This window comes from Chrysemys picta, chromosome 6 (genome assembly GCF_011386835.1).
Source record: "Chrysemys picta bellii isolate R12L10 chromosome 6, ASM1138683v2, whole genome shotgun sequence".
In the NCBI taxonomy this organism is placed as follows: Eukaryota; Metazoa; Chordata; order Testudines; family Emydidae; genus Chrysemys; species Chrysemys picta.
In genome coordinates this window covers 98,766,237-98,778,914 of record NC_088796.1, presented here as the reverse complement: position 1 = coordinate 98,778,914, position 12,678 = coordinate 98,766,237, and the positions used below count along the sequence as shown (strand labels likewise).

At 39.5% G+C, this 12,678-nt stretch overlaps 1 protein-coding gene across 13 annotated transcripts in view; it reads right to left on the bottom strand.

Moving 5' to 3' along the window:
* VPS13A (vacuolar protein sorting 13 homolog A) overlaps window positions 1–12,678 on the bottom strand; it is a 293,421-nt gene that overhangs the window by 127,960 nt on the left and 152,783 nt on the right. For all 13 annotated transcript variants that reach the window (XR_010588882.1, XR_010588883.1, XM_042850566.2 and 10 more), the window contains 2 exons: window positions 8,479–8,571; window positions 1,000–1,356 (listed from right to left, as the gene is read on the bottom strand). Coding sequence is in view for 11 of the 13 variants with exons in the window: in XM_042850566.2 (XP_042706500.2) it covers window positions 1,000–1,356; window positions 8,479–8,571 (450 nt within the window). In the remaining 2 variants the exon portion in view is untranslated. The remainder of the gene's footprint in view (window positions 1–999; window positions 1,357–8,478; window positions 8,572–12,678) is intronic.

Genomic DNA, 12,678 nt, shown 5'->3' with positions numbered 1-12,678 from the left:
AAACAAGCATCTATGGTACTAACATAACATTTGCAAACCACTCTGCTTGTAGGCTATGAGTAAAGTTTTTCAAAGTACTAAGGGTCAGACATTTTAAAGTATTTACGTGCCTAAAGATGCACACAGGCACCCAGTGGGATTTTCAAAAAAGCATTGATGCTTAACTCCTGCTGAAATCAATGGGAGTTACATATCGACGCACTTCTGAAAATCCCATACGCATCTATCTGAATTTTTAGGTGCCTAAATATCTATAACAATCTGGTCCTCAGTCCCATTTTTAAAAGTGAATTAGGACACTAAATCAAGTCCCACTGATTTTCAGTGAGACTTAGGAGCTTTTGAAAATTGTACTCTACATCTCTTTCTCCCATTATATGTCTGTCCTGTCTATGTATGTCCCAATCCCACAAACACTAACTTGACTTTAGTGGGACTACTCACAATTATGAAGCATGGGCATTTTTTGCCAGAGTGGGGCATTATATTATATACTCTTCAAGGTATGGATCATCTATGTTTGTACAGTGCGTGGCAGAATAGGGAACTGATCTTGGTTGAATCTATAGGCATTACAGGAATGCAAACCAACATAGCAAAAAAATCCATGCTCAAATATAGTTCTTATCTAAAATAACTGATGAATTTTATGTCAATAAGTATTTTCAATTATGAGCCACAATTGCGTGTAGTGTGAGGCGGCTGGGAACGAAGGGTAGTAACTTTGTGATAGAATAACTAACATTGTCTGGGAATTTAGGGATTGTTGCTCCATAACTTAGGGTTGTTGCAGTGAAGTACAAGGACTCTGCAGATAGTGAACAATGGAAGGTTGTGCTCCACAAGGCACTTTCCCCCCCTGAAGTTTAACTGCTAGATAAAAATATCACCTTTACTTGTCAAAAGTTTCTTTCATAAGCCTTGTCTAAGTAACAAGTCAGTTACATAATCGTTATTACAGCTGATTTTGGGAAAAGTGTCATTATATTATATCCTTACCTCCAGTTCAAGCTGGGAATGGAGGTTGATGAGCGTACTCCAATTTTTGACTTCTCCAGAAAAAGACGACTTTGCTAAAAGCATAGGTACCGTTCTGTGACCAACTCCAGCTTCAAGAGTTACAATGACTGATTCAATTCTCATATTTAATGTCTCCCCTGTGAGAACCAACTCAGCTGCTGTATTTTTATTTTCATTTTCATTTGACTTTTCAAGAAACCACATTTTTAATTTTTTTATATCTTTCTTATCCCATAGGTCTGGAGGAATTGGACTAATCTCTTCTTCTGAAGTCTCTGTAGTTGGAGAAAGTGCCGATGTAATAGTAATCACTGTATTTATGATAATGGGTGAAACCTATGAGGGGAAAAAAATTGATTATTCAGTGCCATTGGGTATATGGAAAAAACATGGAACTGGGTATATCAATAACCACTTTTTAAAGTAATCTCTTGAACTGACTAGTTACTGCTTTCAGTTTCAAAATTATAATGAATATTTGTTACAGCACCTGGTTGTTTCCTTTTTGGGACTGACTCTCCCTCATTTTAGCACTCGTATGCTTTACTTCTCTCTCTCCATACACTAAAGACAGTTCAGACTTGCTTTGGGGTTAAGCCATGCCCCTTCTGTCTGCCTTCCAGAACAGCTTTCAAATATGTCTAAGACTGAAACCTCTAGCTAGTAACCTCAAAACAACATAACTGTGTACATGCTTCAGAGATGGGGCAGACTGGAGGAGAGTTCAAATCCAGAAAATAATTAAACAAGTCTTCCAGACCTTTTTCCCATTTCTAAATGTAATGTAGTGAGCAGTATGGAGAAATAATCGGGAGGGAAAGAAACAGGTATAGATGACAGAAAATGAGTTTCCCCTTTCTCAATGGCAATGCTTATGTAGTTTACTTTGGGACTATTTCCTGCCAAGGGATGCTTCTGTAGAAGAAAAAACAGATCATACCTGTAGTACTTAATAAAGGCTTTGAAAAAAGACTAAGTAGAGCCTTGCAGATTTCTTTTGTGCTGGCCAATATCACCCATCCCATAAAACTGGAGAGGAACCTTCTGAATGAGTTTTTATCCCCTCTGAAATTGGCTTTCACAATGCCATGTAAGTTGCTGGTAATTAGCATTTTTGCACTATTACAGATAACTTGGATAGCTTAATAAAATAAACATTTCAGATAAGAAAAACATGATTTTCTAAATTTGATTCAAGTAAGTCTCAACCACTTTTCCAGTGTATTTTTTATTCCACCATTGTTTTCTTATGGCATTGAGGACTCAGACAAAAGGAAGACAACAATCTCTTGGAAAGTTACATTTACCTTTGTCAAGAAAAGTACGGGAATGAGGATGACAAACACTATGGAAAACATAATAGGGCTTGTCTAAGACTGATATCTGAGTGGTCCTTTGAGGTGAAATAAGGGCCAGCAGAAAACAGATTTTTGACCAACAGATACTAGAGTGAAATGGAAGTCCAAAGAGTAGATTCAAGAGCCTTAAAAACCACAGGAAAGTTCCAGGTTGGACAAATGAGCCAGTTTGCTTGTTTTGACAGATAAGTAACACCAAGAAACCAGATGATGACCCAAGAGTGATTTAAAGGACCCTGCGTTTATGGTACTGTAATAACAAGGTCTTAGAGCATGTTTTCACAAAAAAATTGACTTTTATTATTAAAAATACATTTTTGTTAAAACTGAAATATTTCAGAAAAGTGTCTGTTTTGATGATTACCAAAAAATTTTCAAAACAAGCACGTTTCTGAATTCTAAAATTGTTTCAGAATGTTTTCACTTTTACATAATATGCATTAGTACCACTGACATGTCATAATATAACATTTTATCTTCTTTTCTAGATTAAAAACATCATCTTGTTTGTGTTGTCATGAAATAATGTCAGACTAAATTCTGAAAAAACCTTTTGGCATGTTCCAAAATGAAATTTCAAGCAGCTTTACAACACGTTGTGATTTTGCAACAGGGTTTTAAGCTCAAACTACAGCTGTCCATTAAGGATTACAATAATGTTCTTATGACTGCTATCATAGAATTGAGGTTTTTGCCACTACTACAGAGATTCTCAAACCGTGATATGTTCACTTGGAAGTAGTGTGCTGTAACAGGGTGATCTCTCTCTTTCAAACGGTAGTGGAACCTGGGGCTAGCCAACCCCTAAATTCATGGCATGGCCCCTTTTAAAAAGAAAAAAAAAAAACAGCTATTCAGGGGATCAGCAGATTAGCAGAAGAATGGAGGCCAGGTGATAAATCAGCTTGCTACCTCCTTAATATGATAAAACCCAGCTGTTAGGTGACTCCCAAGAGGGGAGAAAGAGCAGAGAGCTGGGAGAAGAGAATTACAGAGAAGCATAGATTTAGGAGGACAGGCCCCTGGAATGGGAACCAGAAGGGAGAGCAATGGGCTAGAGAGGCCTCCCTGAACCACAGCCCAGCTTCAAGAAGTATGGCTGTGGAATCCCATAAACATAAAGAAGAAGCTGAGTGTCCATGGAACAGAGCAGGTGGTGAGTGGAAAAGACTCTCCAACAAGGCCGAGGCCTGCAATGAGACTGACAAAAACCCCTGACTCAGGGGGAACTGTGAATCTGAAACCTTGGAACATGGCTGAATTGGAGCTGAAGCTGCCTACTGCCCAGGTACAGCCCCTTACTTCCAGTGATGATTTACCCCATCTCTCTATCCCCCACTCTGAGCCAACACTGTCCTTTAACATCCACCCACTCACACCACCAGAGCCCCCAGCACTCCAGCCACAGCCCCTACCCCTCAGTCTAAACCTCATGTCCTCTAACTCCCCCCGCCCACCCCAACTCCTTTCTCTTTTAATTTCCTTAAGCATATCCCCCACCAGCCAGATAACCTTAATAGGCACACACACACATATTCCAGGGACATAGCCCAAGCTTTAGTTCATCACAAGTTTTAAAATCCCATCCGCCTGAGACCCTCTCGTCTGAATGCTTTGGCATCACTTATGTTAGTCCATGTGATAGTGAAAGTTATGTATTTGGGAATATATGTGATCCTCAACTATGGATAAGTGGATAACTAGCAGTAGTTTCAAAAGAACTTATACTGAAACACAAACGTCTGTTGATGAAATAGGCAGTGGTATGAATCAAAACCTGACTGAAAAAAATGAAGAAATTTCAGGCACTGCTTGTTGGTTTCCTGCTACAAAGCAATGAAAATATAACATTGTTAAAAAGTATGATCCTAAGTACCTATCATTTGGATTTACTTTGAATGCTGAAAAAAGTGAGTCATGGACTTAGTGCATCATTTGCTATCATCTGTTATCCAATATTCAATTAAACCTTCCCTACTCAATGTTACCTCAACAGAAAGCTCAGCTCTTTAGAAGACAATCATCATGGGTTTTTGTTTTTTCTGTTTTGTTTTTTAAAGATTTGAAAGACAGCTCAACAAACAAAACAAATTACCTCTCTATGCAATATTAATGTAAAGGCCCTGATAGCATCATATCAGGTAAATCTGAGGAGTGCTCAAAATGGGAAACTTCATACTATTGGTGACACGCTTGTGTACCTGCAGCAAAAGACACTTATCAATTCCAGAGGACAAAGCTGCAAAACAGCTTGATATTGTTTGTTTATCAAACAATAGTATATCAGGAAGAATTCAAGAGATGGCTTTTCAACTAAAGCAAAAGTTCATAGAATGTATAAACAAAATAATTTCTTTTAATTGAAATTAGATGCAAGGAGCAATATCACTAATTTTGCTCAGTTTCTTACATGGTTTGATTCAGAAATTACAGTTAAGAACATAAGAACGGCCGTACCGGGTCAGACCAAAGGTCCATCTAGCCCAGTATCCTGTGTATCAACAGTGGCCAATGCCAGGTGCCCCAAAGGGAGTGGACCAATAGGCAATGATCAAGTGATCTCTCTCCTGCCATCCATCTCCATCCTCTGACAAATAGAGGCTAGGGACACCATTCCTTACCCATCCTGGCTAATAGCCATTAATGGACTTAACCACCATGAATTTATCCAGTTCTCTTTTAAACGCTGTTATAGTCCTAGCTTTCACAACCTCCTCAGGTAAGGAGTTCCACAAGTTGACTGTGCGCTGCGTGAGGAAGAACTTCCTTGTATTTGTTTTAAACCTGCTGCCTATTAATTTCATTTGATGACCACTAGTTCTTGTATTATGGGAATAAGTAAATAACTTTTCCTTATCCACTTTTTCCACATCACTCATGATTTTATATACCTCTATCATATCCCCCCTTAGTCTCCTCTTTTCCAAGCTGAAGAGTCCTAGCCTCTTTAATCTCTCCTCATATGGGACCCGTTCCAAACCACTAATCGTTTTAGCTGCCCTTTTCTGAACCTTTTCTAGTACCAGTATATCTTTTTTTAGATGAGGAGACCACATCTGTACGCAGTATTCGAGATGTGGGCGTACCATCAATTTATATAAGGGCAATAATATATTCTCAGTCTTATTCTCTATCCCCTTTTTAATGATTCCTAACATCCTGTTTGCTTTTCTGACCGCCTCTGCACACTGCGCGGACATCTTCAGAGAACTATCCACGATGACTCCAAGATCTTTTTCCTGACTTGTTGTAGCTAAATTAGCCCCCATCATATTGTATGTATAGTTGGGGTTATTTTTTCCAATGTGCATTACTTTACATTTATTCAAAGAATAATTCTTTAAAGTTAAAGAATAATTCTTGTTTTGAGAAGATTTGTCAAGATGTACAACAGCAGAATAAATTTTTAAACTGAGTTTATTGCAGGAAATGGTGTGGAGTGAGAAAACAATGTCATGTGTGTGCTCTGATGGAGCATGAGAAGTGACTAAAATTTGGAAGTGTTTTGACAAAAATTGAATAAGTGGTGTCCAATGCTAAATTTACTCACTGAAATATTCACTGCAAGGCACTTGTTGCCAAAACATCCCTATCAGAAAGTTGTTCAGGATCTTACTGTAAAGTTGGTCATTTTTATTCAACCATGAGCACTGAACTCACATTTGCTTTTGTTATGTGCAATGAAATGGGAAGTGTTAATGCATGGGAAGGTGCTGACTTGTCTCTCTGAACTCCATTCAGAGGCACACATTTTCCTCAATTATTTTAGTTCTGAATGTGCTGATTGCTTTCGGATGAATTATAGCTGTCAAGACTAGCCTATTGAGCTGACTTGTTGTGTGTGTGTCAAACTGAATGCCAGCTTACAGAGAATGAAAATTATACTTTTTAATGTTCACAACAAATCAAGAGCAATGATAAAGAAAAGACAGCATGAAAAGAAGAAGAGAACCTGTCAATGACTCCCATCTTTGGAAAGTTTCCTCACTGAAAATTACTTGAAAATTCATCATGATCTCACTACTGACCATAAGAGAACACTGCCTTAATTTGGTTACCAAGTTTAATGAATATTTTCCTGACAGTGTAACAAATGAGAATTAGATCAGGGATTCATTTTCAATACAAGGCACCCTGTCAAATGAAAAGTAAAAGTTGATTGAACTGTCATGTGATGGTGGACTCAAACTCAATAAAATGCAGCTCAGAGACTTTTGGATGAAAAGAAGAAAGGAGTTTAGCCTGATACTGGACAGAGATTTGGAATTTTTGATATCCTTCAGCACTATGTAGCTCTGCGAGATTAATTTTTTGCTCTAGTTGCCATTAAAAACAAGTAAGGATGAATCTCAGTGTAGGACTGGATCTTCAGTTGAAGCTTCCCAACATCTTACCTGACATAAAGCAACTATGTTCTATGAAGCAAGAATACCCTTAAAATTGTCTCGGAGCTACTCAAAATGTTTTGTATTTTCTTCATTTACATTTTGTAAAAAGGTAAGCATAGTGAAGTTTGGCTTGTGTTCAACTATAGTCCTGATAAGAATTAGCAGGAACTCTGAACTGAAATTTGATAAATTAAAAAGTTATGCCACTGATTTGCTTCCATGACCTACCAAAATATATCAAGATGTCATTTAACATATTTTTTTCTTATAATCTACACGAAGACAAATTGTCATCACTTCTTCATTGTGCTTTTCGATTCACGGTCTCAAAACCTCAGATGATTAAAATAGATGTTATAATCTAACATTTTAGGCTTCCTTAGGCATTTGAGTCCAGAAATACTTAAGTCTAATAAGGCCTAAAACAAATGCGTACAAAAAGGATAAATTTGCAGATGGTACCTCAAAAGTCATTTTTTTAAGAAGGTGGTTCATGAAGCAACAAAGTTTGGTAACCACTGCTCTAACAGAAGTCTTGAATTTTTTTTTAGCATGGACTGAGGGTGAGAATGGTTGGAGTGAGGAAAGAAGTACATCGCCTAACCTGGAGTATCCCCCTTTTTGTTAACACTCCCCTTTCAGTAATCAGGCTATCAGGCTCAAGTAGTGCTTCCTGTTACAAGAGGTCCAACCTTTTAATGGATAATGTGATAGGCACTGTGTGAGTTTCACTAAGTTGGAGAATCATGGCTGCCTTCACCATCTGACAACTGTGATTATTGTTTCCTCTCACTTATCTTTTGCTTCCCAGATGTGGTAAGTGTAGCAGTTGCATGATGAGGGAGATAAATGTACTCAGTTTGGCCAACATTAGTGTAAGAGCATTCATTCCAAGTGCCCTTTGGTTTACTTCTCATATGAAAAAGAGCTTTGCTGTGGCATTTTTTCTGGATGTGAACAGATCCACCTATTGATTGCTGAAATTCTGAGACATTATCTATAATATTTCTTGTTATTTATTTTAACACAGTTTACAACCATCATGCTGCCCAAATCAGAAGTCCTCTGTGCACGTTTCCAAAGTGTATGAAAATGGGGATGGAATGCAGAAAGCAAACCAGACAAGCCACCTAAACAGTGAACAATGTATTATGCAATGGTGATTGTAGGATTATTTGCATAACTGAAGTTACATCAAGTGATTCCATTCCACAATGTTACTGAACCATTGAAAAATTAACACAACTGCAGCACACCACTTGTCAACCCAGAAAATTCTCCCACTGATGCACAGGTGATCAACGTGGCTCTCTAAAATACATATGCAGGAACCAAATCTGAGTGGGGCATGACCGTAGCACACTTAAAACAAGAGCAGGAAAAAATGTAATTTCTAATAACTTGGTGGCATGGCTAAATCTTCCTTTCACAAGCAACTATACCTTGTGGAAATAGGGTGCTTTTTGTCCAAACCTATCATATGAATCACCATATAAAAATGAGGTGACATGACTGCAGTACATGTGAAAGGCTCTTTCTTCTTTTGTTTCAATATAGTAAGCAATAGGAGATGCAAGACTACGAAATGTGTTTAGATTGTGTTAATTTTAGTTACATCAAAATTTTAAAACAAAACCAGTAACTTTAAAAGCCAGTGGGGGAGGAGGAGGAGGAGGAGGAAGACAGGACACAAAAACTACATTTCAACTTACCTTTATTGTTAAGGATTTAATTGATAGGTCAGCCATTTGTGGATTATTACCTGACTGCACCATTTTGAAGAAGAAATCACAAGGCTGCAATACCTGAAGAAGAAAGAATTCATGGTCAACTCTAAAAATATATAGTAACTGGAGTAAAAATACATGCTTAGCTAGAAAAATATTTCCTCTAAAATGCCATTAGGAAGATTTAAGGGAAAGAGTTACTAGTGATAATTCTGTTGGTTCTTTAAAATGAAAAACTTGACTCTTAATATTAGCATCCCTTCTGAAATGAGAGAACAGAAACAAAAGCGAATGGAGCAAACAATATTTCAGCCATAATAGACTGTTGCTCGCTCAATATCAAAAGTGAATGATAAGGAAAAAGTACCCATTCTCACCAGAAAATGTCCATTCTTTGAGTAGTAAGATCCACAGAGCCATTACAATGGTCCTTCAGCCCGCTTGCCACTTGGGGTCAGAATCAGTCTTGTCAGTTGGTCTGCCCTGCCCTTTATCTCCTTGGTTGGTGGCAGGAAGAGAGTGAAGGAGCATGTGTGGATCAACAGACACTACTCTATATTATATAACTACTTGATTCTATAACTTGATTTGAACTGCTGGCCTTCTCCTCTAAGGATGAAGAATTCCCTTTGTAGTTTGTGCATGTACAGAAGTGTATGACCTGGTCTTTTGCATTGATTTGTCATGCTGCACTCGGGCTGTCAGCAGAAGAATCTGACATTGGTGATTATCCCCCATGCTGTACTCTGTAAGGGTGACTAGGGAAACAGAGCTGATTTGATTATTCATTTATTTCTGCTTTGGAAGTTTGTCCCCATAAAAAATGGTTACTTACCATCTTTAAGACATGGTTGTAGACCACCCAGGTGTATGCACAACCAGTGCACTGAAGCCAGAGAACTTGGCTTGGCAGCACCCGCTGGGACAGTGCTTGTGCCCTCTGGCCCATGTAGCCCCTCCCATAGCTATATAAGGGCAGCACTGCCCTGTCCCCCCTCAGTTCCTTCACATTAGAAGAGTGGACAGACGGCGAGTCATGGAGGACAGGTCTGCACCCACATCTTGAAGAACAACAGTGACAATACAGATGAGTAATTTTTTTCTTCTTTGCGTGGTTGAAGACATGTATCTCATTTAAAAGAACAGGAGTACTTGTGGCACCTTAGAGACTAACAAATTTATTAGAGCATAAGCTTTTGTGGACTACAGCCCACTTCTTCGGATGCATATCCGAAGAAGTGGGCTGTAGTCCACGAAAGCTTATGCTCTAATAAATTTGTTAGTCTCTAAGGTGCCACAAGTACTCCTGTTCTTTTTGCGGATACAGACTAACACGGCTGCTACTCTGAAAAGTATCTCACTCAGGTGACTCATAAGCAGTTTCGGCAGGCGGTAGGGTTCAGAGTCTACTTAAACAATGACTGCATAACTGCCTCCCCAAAGTTTGCATGTGACCTATATGCTGCAGTAATAGCATAATCTTTGGTTAAAGTATGCACTGAAGACCATGTAGCAGCCCTACAAATATCTAACACTGAAACATTGTTGACAAATATGATCATTGTCCCTTGGACTCTTGTTGAATGAACCTATAATGTCTGCCAGGGCATAGTTTGAGCTACTCCATACGCTGTGGTAATACAGGAAGTTATTTACCTGGAAATAGTCTGTGCAGAAAGCAGCCGATCTTTCATCTGATCTGCACAGTGGACAAAAAGTCAAGGTGATGAACGAAATGGTTTAGTCCTTTCGAGACAGAATGTCAAGCACCGCCTCAGACCTAATGTTTGGATATGCTGATCACTGCATTTCAGTGCAGCTTAGGAAAGAATAAAGGCAAGTAAATAACTTGATTAAGGTGAAATTGTGAAACCACCTTGCACAAAATCTTTGAATGTAGTCTTAAGGACACTTTGTCTTTGAATAACTGAATAAATGGAAGTTCTGCCATTATGGCTTGTAATTTGCTGAAACTTCTTGTGGACATTATAGCCATAAGAAAAGCTGTTTTTTGGGAATAGAGAAACAATGAGCAGGTTGCCACCAGATCAAACGGAGGACCCATGAGGGCAGCCAGCGCCGTATTTAGGTCCCTAAACAGGATCATTTCCTTCACAGGTGGAAAGAGGTGGATAATACCTTTTAGAAATCTCACTATCATGGAGTTTAGGAAAATTTATTTTTCTTGGATTGGATTATGAAACAACTGAGACTGCTGCCAAGTGAACCGTCAATGAGTTAAAAGCCATACCAGAGGACTTCAAATGTAACAGGTAGCCCACAATGTCCTGAACATGAGCTGACATGAGTTGAGCTCCCTTTGATATTGACCATACTGAAAAATGTTTCCATTTAGCCAAATAAGTAGATGGTTTTCTACTATTAAGCAGGATCCTATGTACTGCTTCCAGGCATTGTTCTTCTTCCTAATTAAACAACATACCATCCACAGCGTGAAGTACTGGATGAACAACCTGGCCATGGTACTGAGTCAGCAGGTGAGGAAGGAGAGTAGGATCTGGGAGGTCAAACAGACAGACTGAGAAGGTTAGAGAACCAATATCATCCTGGGCAACCTGGCATAGTAAATATCAGTCTGGCATGATCCAACTTCAAGTTTGAGGATAACCTGAGAAGCAAGAGGGATGGAGGAAAGGCATCCATCAGGTCTGTTCCCTAGTTCAGATGGAAGGCATCAGCTAGAGACCATAAACTAAGTCCTGCTCAGAAACAAAACTGACAGCACTAGTTATGCTTTGTTGCAAAAAGGTCAACCTATGAAATGCACGATTCCTGAACATGGACTTTACCCCACAGCTCTTTAGAGACCACTCGTGGTTGTCAGAGAAAGTCCTGCTGAGATGATCAGCCAACTGGTTTTGAGAGTTGGTAAGTATGCCGCTGTGGGTATTATGTCTTCCTTGACACAGAAGTCCCAAAACTTTGTTTCCTGACAAAGCTCGCTGGAGTGGGCTGGTCCTTGCTTGTTCACATAATATGTTATGGTGGTATCCTTGGTGAGTATGTGAACCATTGCTCTCTTGATCAGAAGGCACAGTCCCATGCATTGTAAATGTCAGACATTGATACAGAACAACAATTCCCATTCCAAGCACAAACCCTAAACCTTTAATGTTCCTAAATGTGCTCCCCAACCTATTATGGAGGCAACAGTGATTATATTTCTGGTTGGCAGAGGACACGCAAAGGGAACACCCTGGCAACATTGTTCCATTTTGCTTACCCCTGAAGAGAATCCAGTATCTCCAGAGGCACTAAGACAAGCCTGTCCAATGACTGGCAGCTTAGGTGATAGACCAGCTTCAGTCATGACTGAAAAGGATTAAGACGCAATCTCACATGCTGAACCATATAAGTGCATGTGGCCATACGTCCTAGTAATGTCAGGTACGCATGGACCATGGTCAAAGGATGAGACTGCAGATCCAGACAAAGGCAATAAATTGCCTAGAATCGCTCATATGAGAGAAAGGGCCTCAAATTCATGAAGTGTAGTAAGGCTCCAATGAGCTTGATTTTTTGAGCTGTAGTCAACTCGACATGGCTTTGTTCAAAATCAACCACAGTTGATCGAAGAGGTTCAGTGTGAACTGGACACGACTGAGGATTTGTCCCTCGGATCTACATCTCAGTAGCCATACTTTAGGTATGAGAAGACATGAATTCCCTTCCTTCTGAGATAAGCAGTTACCATCATGCATTTGGTAAATATGCCTGGGGCTGATGATGGGACAAACGGGAGAACCATGTACTGATAGTGTTGGCAGCCGACAATGAATCTCAGGAACTTTCTGTGGCCTGGGAAAATTGGCACAGGGAACTAGGCATCCTGAAGATTGAGAGCAACAAATCAGACATTGTGATTCAATGGAGGAAGAATAGTAAGCAAGGGTAACCATGTGGAATCTCAAATACTTGATGTATTTATTGAAACCAGGCAGATTGAAGATAGGTCTCACCCTTCCTTGGACTTGGGGATCAGGAAGTACCGGAGTAGAATTCCTTTCCCTGAAGAAAAGGAAGAACCTCCTGCATAGCTCCCAGAGCACACAAAGTCTGGACGTGCTGAAGAAGCAGTGGCTCATGAGAAGGGTCCTTGAAAAGGCTCAGGTTGGGGAGGAATGGGATAGACAGAAATATTGCATAACCCGATCCCACAGTGCT